This window comes from Diadema antillarum, unplaced genomic scaffold (assembly GCF_040938485.1).
Source record: "Diadema antillarum isolate AM-2024a unplaced genomic scaffold, OU_Dant_1.0 seq00000893_RagTag, whole genome shotgun sequence".
In the NCBI taxonomy this organism is placed as follows: domain Eukaryota; kingdom Metazoa; phylum Echinodermata; class Echinoidea; order Diadematoida; family Diadematidae; genus Diadema; species Diadema antillarum.
Window position 1 is genome coordinate 808,229 of NW_027271756.1, and position 15,614 is coordinate 823,842.

General features: G+C 37.2%; 1 protein-coding gene across 1 annotated transcript; it reads left to right on the top strand.

Moving 5' to 3' along the window:
* The first annotated feature begins 10,203 nt into the window (after positions 1–10,203).
* On the top strand, positions 10,204–14,746 carry LOC139740971 (peroxiredoxin-like 2A). The gene is made up of 4 exons (XM_071651555.1): positions 10,204–10,834; positions 11,517–11,651; positions 13,013–13,127; positions 14,589–14,746. The coding sequence occupies exons 1-4, from the start codon at positions 10,571–10,573 to the stop codon at positions 14,744–14,746; spliced, it is 672 nt and encodes a 223-aa protein (XP_071507656.1). The 5' UTR covers positions 10,204–10,570.
* Positions 14,747–15,614: the final 868 nt, after the last annotated feature.

Consider the following 15,614-nt stretch of genomic DNA (forward strand, 5'->3'; position numbering starts at 1 on the left):
AAGGAGAATTGTAATACAGAATAATATGGTGCTCAATAAATCGTCCACATGTATGTAGCTTTCTCCTTTTCATTCTTCGTCAGAGAGGGTGAAGAATAAAGATATTTAGAGATTCCAGGGTTTGCATCAAAGTACATCAAAGTACATCAATATACAAAATGATTTTAACCTGTTAAGAACAAGTCCCTAGTATACCGGTACTCAGGCAGGGGTCCATGGGAAATGCGTGTTGTAGCAAAATCAGTCCATCCTCAACATGTTAAATGGCTCTTTCACTGTCACTGTGGAAACACCTGTTGGAAGTGATAACACTATCATCTGGTGCAGCCGTTGTTGCCATGGTTTCCAGTACCAAGCAACTGGTGGCAGGCATAAGGTTTGCATCACTTTGATTTGATTTATGGAGAAGGGTACTAACTAGGCTCTTCATGCACCAGTTCCTGTCGCTGTCTTTGCAAACTCCAAAAGAATCAAACAATTATCATAATTTTCATTTGTGCTCGTGGTGATTAGGCAATTTGGTCAGCCAGTGTTAGAAATCATGTGTTGACCCCATAAAATGTGTATTCATGCAAATGCATTAGTAGCGAGGGAGCAGTTCAAGTTGATGTTTAGTACAGGGTGGTCAGTGCCAACTACACAGTTAACAAGGAAAAGTAGAAATTACGCGGTGCGTAATATATGTCCCCGCCGGAAGTAGCATTTAGTAGTAAAATGTACAATATAGGTAAAAAGATCAAGGTCAAAGGTCAAAGAAGTCAAAGGTCAAAATTCTATGTAGAAGTTTTGAAGCCCTCACCTAGTGCCATCACATAAAGCAAATGGAATCGAAATCGGGTTAGAAATGGCGAAGGAGTAGCATTTTGTAGCCAATGTACACAACAATATAGGTAAAAAAATCAAGGTCAAAGGTCAAAGAAATCAAAGGTCAAAATTCTGTGTAGAAGTTTTGAAGCCCTCACCTAGTGCCATCACTTAAAGCAAACGGAATTGAAATCGGGTTACAAATGGCGAAGGAGTAGCATTTTGTAGCAAAATGTACAATATAGGTAAAAAATCAAGGTCAAAGGTCAAAGAAGTCAAAGGTCAAAATTCTGTGTAGAAGTTTTGAAGCCCTCACCTAGTGCCATCATATAAAGCAAACGGAATCAAAATCGGGTTAGAAATGGCGAAGGAGTAGCATTTTGAAGCAAAATGTACAATATAGGTCAAAGGTCAAGGTCAAAGGTCACAACTGAAATTCTGTATAGAAGTTTCAAAGCTCCCATGTAGTGCTATCATATAAAGCAAACAGAATCAAAATCGGGTTAGAAATGGCGAAGGAGTAGCATTTTGAACATTTTGATCACACACGGACGCACACACGGACGCACACACGGACGGACGGACGGACGGACACACGGACACACACACGTACGGAGCCCGTTTCATAGTCCCCTGCTCGAACTCGTTCGGCGGGGACAATAACTGACCAATGTCAAAAATTACTCCGAGCTGGCACTGATTTCATGTTAAATGACAGCAGGGTGACTTACGAAAAGCATTCCAAAAAGCGTTGAATTTTCACAGCATTATCATTTTTATTCCTTGTGAAAAAGTGGGAATGGGCAATTACATTTGTGCATTGGATAGCAGAAGACTTATGTATGTCCAGATGTGAGCAGGTGTAGACAATGAGTTGCAAGTACTATCCTTGTGTTGGAAGCCATATATCCTTCATGTGCTTTGCATGTGTACTCTTTTTGGGTGTGCATATATCATTGTGTGTAAAGTGTGATTGCAATAGAACCACTTCATTATGGAGTCAGTATGTCAGTATTTTTTTTTCTTCAGTGACAGGGTTTTTGTAGGAAGAAATATATATCAAATCAATCACTGTGAATGCTATGTCATGAGAGAAATTTATGTTAAATGTGCTAGCTGGTGGGCACCAGCAAACAAAGCAAAAAAAAAAAAAAAAGGAAATAGACAAACAAACAAACAAACACATTATTTCTGCCCATCAAGATTCTTGTGTCTGCTGCTTGTTTGTGAAAATGATTCATTTCCTGCTCAACAGTATGCATACTATTACAACAAACCCTCCCTGCCAAAGATTTGCAGTTTAGTCATCAGTATTGCAATCCTTTGTTTGATTTTGACCATTTCAATGAGTGATTATTTCAGCATAAATCACATTCATTTTTACTCAGACTGATGATGGGCTTGGCAAAGAAATAAAGCATTGGTATGCTTCATATTCAGAATCAGGTAAATGTGCTAATTGCCATGGGCATATTCTTTTGGATTACGAAAGTTCATATTCAAGACATTCTTTGGTTATTGTCCCCGCCGAACGAGTTAGAGCAGGGGACTGTGAAACGGGCTCCGTACGTGTGTGTGTCCGTGTGTCCGTCTGTCCGTCCGTGCGTCCGTGTGTGATCAAAATGTTCAAAATGCTACTCCTTCGCCATTTCTAACCCGATTTTGATTCTGTTTGCTTTATATGATAGCACTACATGGGAGCTTCAAAACTCCTACACAGAATTTCAGTTGTGACCTTTGACCTTGACCTTTGACCTATATTGTACATTTTGCTTCAAAATGCTACTCCTTCGCCATTTCTAACCCGATTTTGATTCTGTTTGCTTTATATGATAGCACTACATGGGAGCTTCAAAACTTCTACACAGAATTTCAGTTGTGACCTTTGACCTTGACCTTTGACCTATATTGTACATTTTGCTTCAAAATGCTACTCCTTCACCATTTCTAACCCGATTTTGCTTCCGTTTGCTTTATATGATAGCACTACATGGGAGCTTTGAAACTTCTATACAGAATTTCAGTTGTGACCTTTGACCTTGACCTTTGACCTATATTGTACATTTTGCTTCAAAATGCTACTCCTTCGCCATTTCTAACCCGATTTTGCTTCCGTTTGCTTTATATGAGGCACTAGGTGAGGGCTTCAAAACTACTACACAGAATTTTGACCTTTGACTTCTTTGACCTTTGACCTTGATTTTTGACCTATATTGTACATTGGCTACAAAATGCTACTCCTTCGCCATTTCTAACCCGATTTCGATTCCATTTGCTTTATGTGATGGCACTAGGTGAGGGCTTCAAAACTTCTACACAAAATTTTGACCTTTGACTTCTTTGACCTTTGACCTTGATTTTTGACCTATATTGTACATTTTGCTACAAAATGCTACTCCTTCACCATTTGTAACCTGATTTCAATTCCGTTTGCTTTAAGTGATGGCACTAGGTGAGGGCTTCAAAACTTCTACACAGAATTTTGACCTTTGACTTCTTTGACCTCTGACCTTGATTTTTGACCTGTATTGTACATTTTGCTACCAAATGCTACTCCTTCGCCATTTCTAACCCGATTTCGATTCCGTTTGCTTTATGTGATGGCACTAGGTTAGGGCTTCAAAACTTCTACATAGAATTTTGACCTTTGACTTCTTTGACCTTTGACCATGATCTTTTTACCTATATTGTACATTTTGCTACTAAATGCTACTTCGGCGGGGACATATATTACGCACCGCGTAATTTCTACTTTTCCTTGTTCAAATTCATGAAAGCTCGGTGGTCTAGTGGAGATGATGTCTCTCTGAAGATCAGGAGGTCGTAGGTTCGAATTCTGCTCGAGTACATGCGCCCATGATTTTTTATCATGGCTACTACTAAAACACTGTATCAATTCAGTGTTTATTTACGTCGATGTAGGGCAATTTGTCAATCAGTTGCAACATTCTTTGGTTGTTACATAATCAATGTACCTGGTACCTGATATATTGAGATGAATCTATGATATGGCTGTAATTGCACCTCATGGTGTACTTGGTAGATGGCCTTCATTTTATGTTAGAGCTCGAGTATGTGTTGAAATACTGTATTCAGATGCATGGTATATCAGAAATTCCAAAATTTAATTTCAAAATATTTTGCTTGCAAAGAAGATTAAAGCTAGATAGTGAGAGAGCTGTGACAGGCTATAATAAAAACTTACTGCCCAATATTTTGTGGTTGTACTTGGAGGTATTCAAATTATCATATTTCTATCTTACTTTCCTTTATTCATTGCAGGATAAGCATTTTTTTTAAATATTATATTTTGTTGAGGAAAAAAAAATGATAATGTTTGTCTTTTTAACTTGTGTGCCCTCTGTATAAATTTTAATGTAAGATTGTTTGCTTGTTTGTTTGTTTTGGGTTTTTTTATGCTCTTTCATTGTGAATGCATCAGTTATATGTGAATGTGGTGGCATCATGCAATGCCAGAAGTGTGTGACCATTTTTTTTTCTTTCTTTTTTAGTGCAGTACTAAATTACTGAATTTGGGGAAAAAATATATGATATATTTTAGGAGGGACTCATAGCCAATGTGTTCTGGCCAATATTGATTCTTTATCCTTTTGATTTGTCATGGATATTGGTCTCAAAATGTGCATGGGAGGCTAAGCCTACCTTTTCTCTTATGCCATTATCATTTATATTGATTGCAATTACAGACACATTAAAAGAACATGTTTGCCAATTGTTTATTTCCTGTCAAAATTTAGAATGTGCATGTGTACTGCAATTGAATTATTTTGAACAGGCTACAATGTATGTGGAATATCATAATATGATATTCCACATACATTGTAGCCTGTTCAAAATAATTCAGTTGGTCTAATATTATTAGACCAACTGATCACTAATACAAAGAGAGACAAATATTCCTAAATGTTTATAGCTTCTTACATTTTAGCCCAGTTTTACTGAAACAGTAAAATGTATATGTTGTGTGCTACTCTGTTTATAATTGAAATCAATTGTCTACATCTCTACAAAAACAAAAAATAGCAATGAGGTTTTGGATGAAACCTTCTCAAATATCTTGCCATTACATGAACAAAGCCAGAAAAATTATGTTTAAATCTCGGCGATAGAGGAGCTCATGACCTGATTTGTGCACATAGTGACATCCATTTCAAAAGATACGTTTTATCTGTTTGTTTGGCGTAAGACAAGATAACAGTATGATGTAAGAATTACTCAGTATCATGTCATGTGATCACCAGCATGTTGTCTGTTTAATAGGGAATTGAATATGCCGATTATTGTCCCTTGACGGTGCCTATCAATAGTACATTATAAGAGAGTACGTGTTGGTTTTAGTGATCACAAAGCTGTGCAAATAAGAATGCAACAGTACATGCAGAAGTGCTCATAAGACTTAAAAGATACTTCGCTGTCAAGGCTATTTATAAACTTATTTATTTGTTCATTTTTTATATCAAAGACTTTTTTTCGCGACAGGTCAATTAGAGGAAAAAACAAAACAAATTAAGCTTTACTATATATTCAGTTTATTTGAATATGTTTTTGATAATGTGCCCTGTTGATGTACAAAATGTGCGGCTTGATAGTCATCTACAGGCAAAATTCACTCTAGCAAGCTGTGTTTATTTATTTGATTTATCTGTATCTATGAATGTTAGCAAATGTGTACACTCTGAAGAGTATTGTCAATTTCAGCCATGTACATACATGTATGGCGAGCTGTGAATTCATATTAAAAAAAATCTGTCAATAATGCGTGTTGACAGATCTTGGTGCAATTTGTGTACTTCAAGATCAATTGGAATTGTTCTCATTTTAAGGGACCATTGCTCATGTCGTACAGCTCCTGTGTGTTTTTATATTCATATTTAATTACCTGTATCATGTCTTTAGTACATGTATTATTGATGTGTGTATTTTGATTGCTCTTGTGTTGGGTGTACTCTGGGTTGTTGGTTTTTTTTTTTTCAATCATCATTATTTTTTAAGATGGTTTAGAAAGCCATTTAAATCAGAACTTGTCCACAATGCATTCATGCTTCTTTCTTCTTCCTCTCCTTTTTTTTTTTTTTTGGGGGGGGGGGGCAAATATTTTGATTCTCATTTGAACATACATTATCTATTCACTCTGTGGTCATGTGTATTATATGTAAAGAGAAATGTAAAGTAATTAAGATGCTTGGTCCAAATGTAAGTGTAGTCATGCTCTCATGCATTATCTTGTGGCGTGATGCATCATTGAAATTTATTGTAGGGAAACAAACATGCTGTGTTCAATGCATGTAGGAATGACATATGCACATTTAATATTTGTATGTTTTTGTTTAATATTTTGTTTTTTATGTTTTTTTGGAAGACTTGAAACAAAAGGAAATTCCAATTAGTAGACCATACAGATTGAAATTGAAATTATACAGTCATTGTCATATGTAAATGAACATGTGAGATACATGTACTCTGGATCAAACCGATGAGTAATATGACCACCTGTATACTAAACGCACATTTGGTATTACCTTTGTGACATTGTTTAAGTAAAAGGTGTCATTTACGAGAATGAATATAAATCTAGTGTTTAAAGCTGTATGTCACTGTGTACTTTCAAGCCCTGGGGCCTGGTACCGTACTTGACATCATGCTCGTATAGAATAGCACAGCATACCCACAGGTAAAGCACTGTTGGTAGGGATGTCAGAATTTTATGCCATTGTATACATCTATAAACAAAGTAACTTTGCTTTCAGACTAGTTGTCAAACACTGATCATCTGTTAAGCTATGTATGTAAAAAATAGACCATACCTACAAAAGTGTCTGTACTTTATTCTGGGGACAATTTATGGCTCAAACTCAACACCCTAGCAGTAACGCACGTTACCGGTAACTAACAGTAGATGCAGTACATGGGACTACATGAGAGTCGCGTAATTTCTCCAGTTTCTCCTTTGCTCTTGTCGACTACTTTTAATTCACGATCCATCTCCTGGGATGGTTTGTTTTGTCAATGAGTTCTCCTTCATTTTCCTACATTGCTTGATAGAAATGTGATGAATTTTCAAGATTATGGTCAGCTTTGCGTGGTGATTTTAACAGAACGCCAAAAAGCCAAAAGCCAACTTCTTTTGTTTACAGATTAAGTCAGTAGACAATGGTAGAGGGTCAAGCCAATGCTGTTTTTTGATTGGTCAATTTCCCAATGATGTCATTGGAGTGGATGTAGTACCTTTTGCAACCCAACTTAAATGGATGTAGTACCTTTTGCAACCGAACTGATTTTTAAATGTAATTTTTTAACACTTTCTGGTTGGAAATTCAGCTTTTCCTTAGTATAGGTGTAGAGAGGTCCTAAAAATGAGTACATCAAGACCAAAAAGTGGATTTTGATGGAAAATGGATGTAGTACCTTTTGCAACTAAGCTCTTCAATATTTGATTGCCAACATAATATCAACATGTCCCTTTGTTGAAACATAAGGAAGCTCACTCTGTAAAAAGTGCAGATAGAAAATAATGACAGGAATACATATTATATGTGTATATAACTACATTTGCAAATTTAGAAATAAGTTGTGAATATCACATGAATATAGAGGATTCAAGATCAATAACGATTTATGATACACATAGGTGAGGGTGATGGATAAATGGCACTGAAGAAATCATCAAGTTACAGCGTCTGTTGCACTTCAAATGGATGAATAAATTATAAAGCATTGCAAGCAGGATAATGTCTCCTTAGCAATGTGTTGTGTGTTGATGTTTGTGATTTCTTTGCATTAATTATGCCTGTCCCTACAAGACTCTAAAAATCTCCACAGACTTTCATACAGGACCCATTACATTTCTTGCAAGTAATATGTTTAGTCTCAGTTAAACAACATCAATTGAATATTGCAAAGGAGCATGTATATATGTTGTAATATTATTCACTGCATGCTGTAAGTGTAGCCAAGAAAGTCACAACACATATAAGACAGTCCTCATAAATTATAAAGTGACATTGACTTCTGGTAGGCCTATATGGAATGTGGTAAGTGAAAATAAGGGGAGGTGGCAGGCGGTAGGCCATACTAGTATAGCATGCAGGATCCTGAATTGCTTGTGTTTTTCTTCAGACGAAAGGTTCGATTCCATGCAAAATTGATCTGAAAAATAAACATTGATTGAAAGGGATCTGCAAAGTGTTTTGATTATGTCACTAATATACAGGTCAAAGGTTATGAGCCTTCTGACATGTTGTCCTACAATTTGTATAGGGAACTGATGACTATTTTGGTTACACTTGACCATTTGCTTGAACACAAAATATGGAAGTCCTTCAATTGCCCATCATTGATTATAAGCATAACAATCAGTGACTTGGCATCAATATCTCCTTTAAATTGGCATTGCTGTATTCAGTTCAATTCAATTCATTTCATTAGAAAAAATACCAAGTACATAGAAATCATGCCTAGCAAACATGATATAGAATATGACAACTTCGGAATAGCATAAGGATATATTTTCTCTCCCTTTTGAGTCATCTGGACAATGAAAGAGATGTGTCTGATAACAAGTAATTGTTAAAGGGGAATCCCATGCAATGCAGTTGAAAGTTGGTCTAAGAAAAAGGAATACAATTTTTGTAGCACAATAAAAAGTTTATCTGAACTGGATGAAAAATGAGGAACTTATGACATTTTGAAGTTCCCCCACACAACTTGCTGTATAGTTTAGCATGTATACATAAGATTTTGGCAAGTTCAGTTTTTAATTGTAATGCAGCAATTATACTCAAGTCCCAAATCCTGATAGGCCTATATACCTAATTGATCACTATTCTGAAGTTATTCAACCAGCAATTACATCATATGTTTCAAACTTTAATAACAGAAAAATTGAATTTCCTTTTTTTTTTGGGGGGGGGGGGTACACTATCAATAGAAAATTGTGAGGTGATGACATCACAGCTCACTAATTTGCATATATCAACTGTATGAGGACCGCGTATCGTGTTCTGCAGAAATTAGTGAAACTTCACAATTTTATAATAACTTCTCTAATTTTCATTGATCGATTAATTTAAGTTGTTGTACTTTCCTCTTTCTTATCAGACTAGTACAAACTTACTACTGGAGTGGAATTCAATGAAAGTTCTCCTCAGCTTCTCGTAACAGTCAGGTAAACAATTGATATTTATTGGGAATAAATAACCTAGATGGGGACTGTGTTAAAAATGATCCGGGGGGGGGGTGTTTCATAAAGCTGTTCGTAAAGTTACGAACGACTTACGAGCGACTGGTGATCAGTTCTTGTGCTGAATTATGGAAATTCTGATAACTACAAGCACATCAGAACATCAGAACTGATCACCAGTCGCTCGTAAGTTGTTCGTAACTTTACGAACAGCTTTATGAAACGGGGCCTTGGGTACTGGACATCTTCTGGATGTGAGGTTGCGGGCTCTACGGTGATGTGTAACGTCAGAGCAAGTAAGCAGCTAGTAGCGGTATCTCGGTGCTAGTGCCGCTGGCCTGGGGAGCCTAGCTACTAGCGTCGAGGCGCGGGGCGGCGCGGCGCGCGGCTACGGCAGCATAGCAGATTGTGGGCTGCACGCAGCGAGTGAATGAGAGGTGAGAGCTAGGAGGGTGAGTACCGCGGACTGATACATTTCTTATCTGCTAAAGTGTGCCTTGATTTACATTTAAGCCATATATGTGAGAGATTATGTAGTAGCAAGTTTTTTCTGTGTCATTTCCTTCTAATGTGGTTACTCGTGCCAGACCATGATAGAGATTACATAACAAATAAAAACCTACGTACAGTAAATTAATTGAATTAGTCCCATCTATGCAGAATGCAGCTGGCAAGATTGGCCAGGGTAGGCCTACGCTAGTTCACTAGTTGCCCTTTTTAAAAGGCACATAAATTGTTATCGATGACAATGACGTATGAATTTGCTACGAGTAACTTGAAGGTCTTTACCATACCTTTGTTCTTGCTCAATGGTTCACTTCGTTGACTTTGATTTAGTGAGCCTGAGGTAACGATACCATGGGTCGATATTTAGATAAAGATTTCCTAAAGACAATGATGCATGATTATACTGTTGACTGTTTGTGTAATAGACCTATAATGAATTAACGTGTGAAAAAAAAACCAGAATTGCAATATTAAAGTATACTAATAATAGGGCTTACAAAAGTTTTAAAAAATGTATAGACATACAAGCATGTACTACTACTACTACTAGGATGGCTAGACAGCCCCTTTTTAAAGAACATGGTGAAATTTAATATACCTAAATTTGATGGTAGGAGCTAGGTGCGAAACTCTGAAATGATAAGTTTGGCCCTGAAGGATCCCCTGAGATGGGGCACAGGAAGCTCAAAACTGAGTAAATTTCCAAGACTTTTCCAGATGAAGTTTCATGCTCGGTTGTTCAATCGAATCGTGTTTGAGGTCTTTGATTAACCCATTGAGGACGAGTCCTGAGTATACTCGGACAGGTGTCTATGGGAAATGTGTGTTGTAGCAAAATCAAACCATCCTCAACGGGTTAAGATCTTTGGGTAGAGGATTCTGTGTTCATGAAATGTATGCTCGTGTTTTGCCAGATCCACTTGTATTACAGCCACTCTTAGAGGGTAAGTTATTATCTTCATTGGTTTTACAGGCCACTCCTTTCAAAAAGTGGATGTAACCAGGCCAGAGGCAAACTCCAGAGTTTTTGCCAACCAGTGCATACACTTTCCACTCAAGATGGCGCTGCTGTGGGGAGCTGCCGCAGCCGCTGTTGGTGGGGTCATCCTGGCCAACATGGACTTCTGGCTTCCCAAGGGCGGGGCTCCCACCACAGAGCCTTTCCTGGCAGGTGCCCCGCTCCAGCTTCTGGGTGAGACCCAGCTGAAGCAGCTCACTCTGGTGGACGAGGCCCTTAGAACGTTTAAGGCGGGTGACTTGTGGAAGGAGACAGGGGCAGTTGTCCTAGCCGTCCGCCGACCAGGATGATCCTTGTGCAGAGAGGTGTGGTGCTTGTCTGATCTCATCAGATATCAAAGTCCTTAAAAACTATTGCCATTTAGAAACATTGAAGGGTGAAAGAACTGTTGAGTCTATTATAGTGCCTTGAACTTTAGACTCATTTTGTAAACATCACACAGTACCATTATCATTTTTGGTGAATGAAGTACATGTATCACACATTGTAATCGCAAGTCTTGGGGCAACTGAAAGATATGCTGGGAGAGATGGGGATAGCGTGTTGATGACTGACTGTAATCAATGCTAACATGATGGAACCCCCAATAAACATGTCCATATTTTCTTCTTTACTATTAAACTTCTCTTTTCTTTCAAAACATGTAGTTTTCATCCAGAAAATTGATAGGTAGTGAAAAATCCATGAAAATGATTGATCTACTGCGTCAAGAGGTATTAATGATATGGACATGTATACTTGTCTATGCATGCTAATTTGGTGATGAGATATTGTAGAGCAAGGGTAGAGGCAGTACAATGTATTGACAGATGAGGTCAGTAATGATATTTTCAAGACATACAAAAGATTTTATCACCTGTAAATTTTGATCCCCCTGACTTCTTCATTTCCTGTTTTGTTTTTGGGCTTTTTTTCTTTAAATTTTTATTGTGAAAAGTAAATTGTATTTGTAATTAGCAGTGGTTGATGTTGTGGTTGTTCCTGCAGGAGGCCCAGTCGCTGTCCTCTCTGAAGCCACAGCTGGATGCAAGAGGCATCCAGTTGTATGCAGTCCTCTTGGAGTCGGGTGGCTACAAGGAGTTTCTGCCATTCTTTGCTGGAGAAGTCTTCCTCGACAAAGAGGTGCAGTACATAGCAACTCGCCTCTAGACTCATGTCATCACTCAGTGGTATTGTGCGAATATCCCTACCAAAGGGTGAATTTACTGAAGGCTGATGCTTGTGCAGCCAAACCGTTTATCATTTTTTGAAGTTTCCACTTAATTTGACCCGTTGAGGATGGGCTGATTTTGCTATAACATGCATTTCCTGTAGACACTTGCCCGAGTATGCTGGGGACTCATCCTCAATGGGTTTCTATTGCACTTAACCCACTGAGGACGGGATTATTTTGCTACAACACGCATATCCCATAGACCCCTACCCGTGTATACTCCGGACTCGTCCTCATCAGGTTAAATGTTGCAAAGTCATAATAACGCAGATCCTCCCATTTGTAACATTCACAAGATGGTGTTTTGATTATTGAATTCTTTTCAGGTCAATTCCATTGTGACTTATGGGACAAAGTGACAATTTTTGGCAATTTCAAACCAGTATTTTGAGAAAATAGTTGCATCAAATGCATTTTTCTCAGTTCATGGTTAGATCCATCATATCACAGTTTATGAAAACACCATACTTAGCTTGAAAAGTATCATTGCATTACGTACAGCAACGAAAAATTGCTGTCGTGACTTATGGGACATTTGAGGACCACCGTTTTTCACATGGGAAAGTAAGTTCTGAAATATTCTTACACACAGAGTCTCTGGAAAGATATTTTCTTTCCTGAATGTAGCAAAGGGTTGGTGCTTACCCTGAGCCAAGTGGTATGAATATCTACTCATTGGTACAGTAGCAGGATAGGGAAAACCAGTGTGACTGATGGGACACAAAAATGTGACTTATGGGACGCTATCAACTACCACATTTTGAGATTGAGAGAATAATATTTACTGATGCCGGAACAAGTTCTAGAACATCATAAAACCAATCTATGACCAAAGAACATTCAGAAAATAAGCCATCTGAGAATTACACAGGCTGTATTATGGTCATAATAGTGTATCAGAAATGATACATAAATTCTGCAAAAATTGGCAATTTTCATGAAAAATGAAGGTTTTTTGGACATAACTCCACTCCACGTTCACCGATGTTCACAAATGAGGTATCAGAATATCCGTTGTGAAAGGCTGCTTTGAGTAAACAATACCAGATCATCTAATTAAGCTTCATTAATCATCTATACTCAATAGTTTGATTTTTATAAAATGCAACCTTTCCGTGGAATTGACCTTCAACTCTCCCAGAATGAGCAAAACAGCCAACCAACTTGTATTTAAATGGATGTTTGGATGATAGTGTCCATTGCAAAAACAAAATGATTCATTTTCATATTCCTCTTTTTGTTTTTTCTCTCCTTTTCTTTTTCTGTCAAGATGAGATTCTACGGTGAGCAGAAAAGGAACATAAGTCTTGCCGCACTACTCAGATTTGATTCGTGGTTGAAAATTAGGGAAAACAAGAACAAAGGAATTCCAATGAATCTCAAAGGTAAGGACAAAGCAACTGTGCAATTCCACATTCCAGCAGCTTACAAGTGTTTCATTTGAGCCTTATTTTGGTCATGAACCATTGTTTAATAGTTTGCAGAGAGTGATTAAACCTCTACATTGCTGAATTCACAACTGATCCTTTACTTGGCAAAACATACCAGACACTTTAAGTTAAAGGGCAATTCCGGACTAGTTGAAAGTGAGTCTGAAAAGAAAGAGACAGAGTATAATCTGATACTAAAGCACAGTAGTGAAAATTTGATCAAAATGGGATAACAATGAAGGTAGTTACAGAATTGTGAAGTTTCATTAATTTTCACAAAGCAGTTCTTGAATTGTCCATGTGAATTTGCAAATGAGTGAGTTGATAATGTGTTTGCATCACAACTTGTCATATTGTGTGTATTTAAGATCTTGAAATTTCCTCTCTTTTTTTTTTCCAAACATAATTGTGCCCAATTCTCAATTCTGACCAATCAATATTTTGAAGTTATTTGGTGAGGAATAACATTTATGTTTCTCACTTTAATAGCAGTAGAATTATTTTTTCTTCTTTTTTTGTGGACACAATTAATGGAAAATTGTGAGGTTATGACATCATGAGCTCACTCCTTTGTATATGTGACCACCTATCTCAAAGCCCACAAAAAGTAGACCAAAATGAATTTCCCCTATCTACATGGTATGAAAGAGTAGGCTCTAAGCTTTGAAGTGATATGTATTTTGTGTTAAAATGAGACCACCCTAACCCATTCAAAAAGTGATTGATGCAAGAGAGACTTAGGAGGTGCAGTTTCATAGAAAAGGGAGAAAAGAGGATTAAAAGAGTAGGTTCACTCGGGCCTGCTGTCAGTACATTCTATACGTAGCACCTGTCAGAGAAAATAATCTATAATAATGATTTTTCTGGGCCATATTATTGCCCAGAAAAACGGCGTAATATCTCAATTTCGGTTTTGTTCTAAGCCACCAAATTTTAACAGGAAGTAGAAAAAAAGGTAACTCTCCCAGGTAAGGCATACATTTACTTAAGAAATGTTAGGTGGTCACCCATATTTAGTATTTTAGTCTATTACAAAGAATCCTAATCTGCAACTTTTTGTGGGTTTCTAGCTGGGCGGTCACATAATTTATTATTTATATCAGCTGTTTTGGGACTGCTTGGCAAAAATAATCAAAGCTCCATTATTTCATAACATCCATAGTTTTCACCCAGTTTTATCAAATTTTTACTGTTTCTTCACTCTTACTTTTCCAGATTACCAGGTAAATTTTAGCTGGTCTGGAATGGTATTATTTTGTGCAGATGTAATCAAATTTCTCTCTTGAGATAAGCAGTAAAATGCAGAGTTGTCGTGTTGATGAGGATAAGCCGATCATATCTACAGCAAAATTACCCTAAGACTTGGATGGGTTGAAGAATAATGAACTGATTGCTCTCAATTTTTCTGACTGATAGGAAATGGTCTGACTCTGGGTGGAGTGTTCGTCATCGGACCAGCCCAGCAGGGAGTCCTGTTGGAGTACCGCAACAAGGACTTCAGTGATCACGTCACCAATGATGAAGTCATGGCAGCTGTCAACAAGATCCCTCAGTCATCTCCACCAAAGCTCTAAAGACATGGTACTCAATATTTACATAATTTTTCTGCTACATTGTAAAAGGAAGAGAGTCATCAATCAATTGTATACAATTTGTGTTTATGCCAGGAGTCAGGATTTAAGATCCAGTTTCTCATTGTTCCCAGTTAAGCTACAGCAAAAGAAAAAAAATGCATTTGTATTTAATAATCACTTATGATTTCTTATGCACATACAGCCACTTTTCTTGCTTGACAGTTTGTGATCAGTGATTGTAAAAAAAAATGGGAGAGCATTCTCTACAGCATTATTGGAGAACAGAAATCTATATAAGTACAGCATCATGTACACTTATATTATCCATAAGAAAATATGGGATAATTTAAGTGAGAGATGGGATGGATCAATGTAACATTAGATATACAGTGATGGACAAAAATTGGATTTCAGCAATACCCTGATTTATTTTGAATAAGCTCGAGAAGATGGACGTGTATAATGTGCTTAAGCAGACAAAGTACTGTATGTGTACAAATTTATTGTACTATGATATTCAGGTATAGCACTGTAACAAATGTTTGTTGGCCAGAAAGTATGTTTTAATGTGCAGTGATTTAACTTTTATTCAATTGCATTTACTGAATAGCATTCAGTAATTCAGTTATTCAGTTTTGTGCCAGATATTGAAATGTATTTTCTCATTTGACAGAACTTGAAGCAAGAAAAGGTGCAAAGAGAAATGCAATCATATGACTGTATGTGATCAGAACTTTAAAATAGTATGCTCTCCTTATTGCGAATAGCTTTACACTCTTTATGTGAGAGAGTGTACAGGATACTACCTAGGAGTTACATGAATATATACGTATAGTATACTATACATATAACGTTATTGATGGCACCA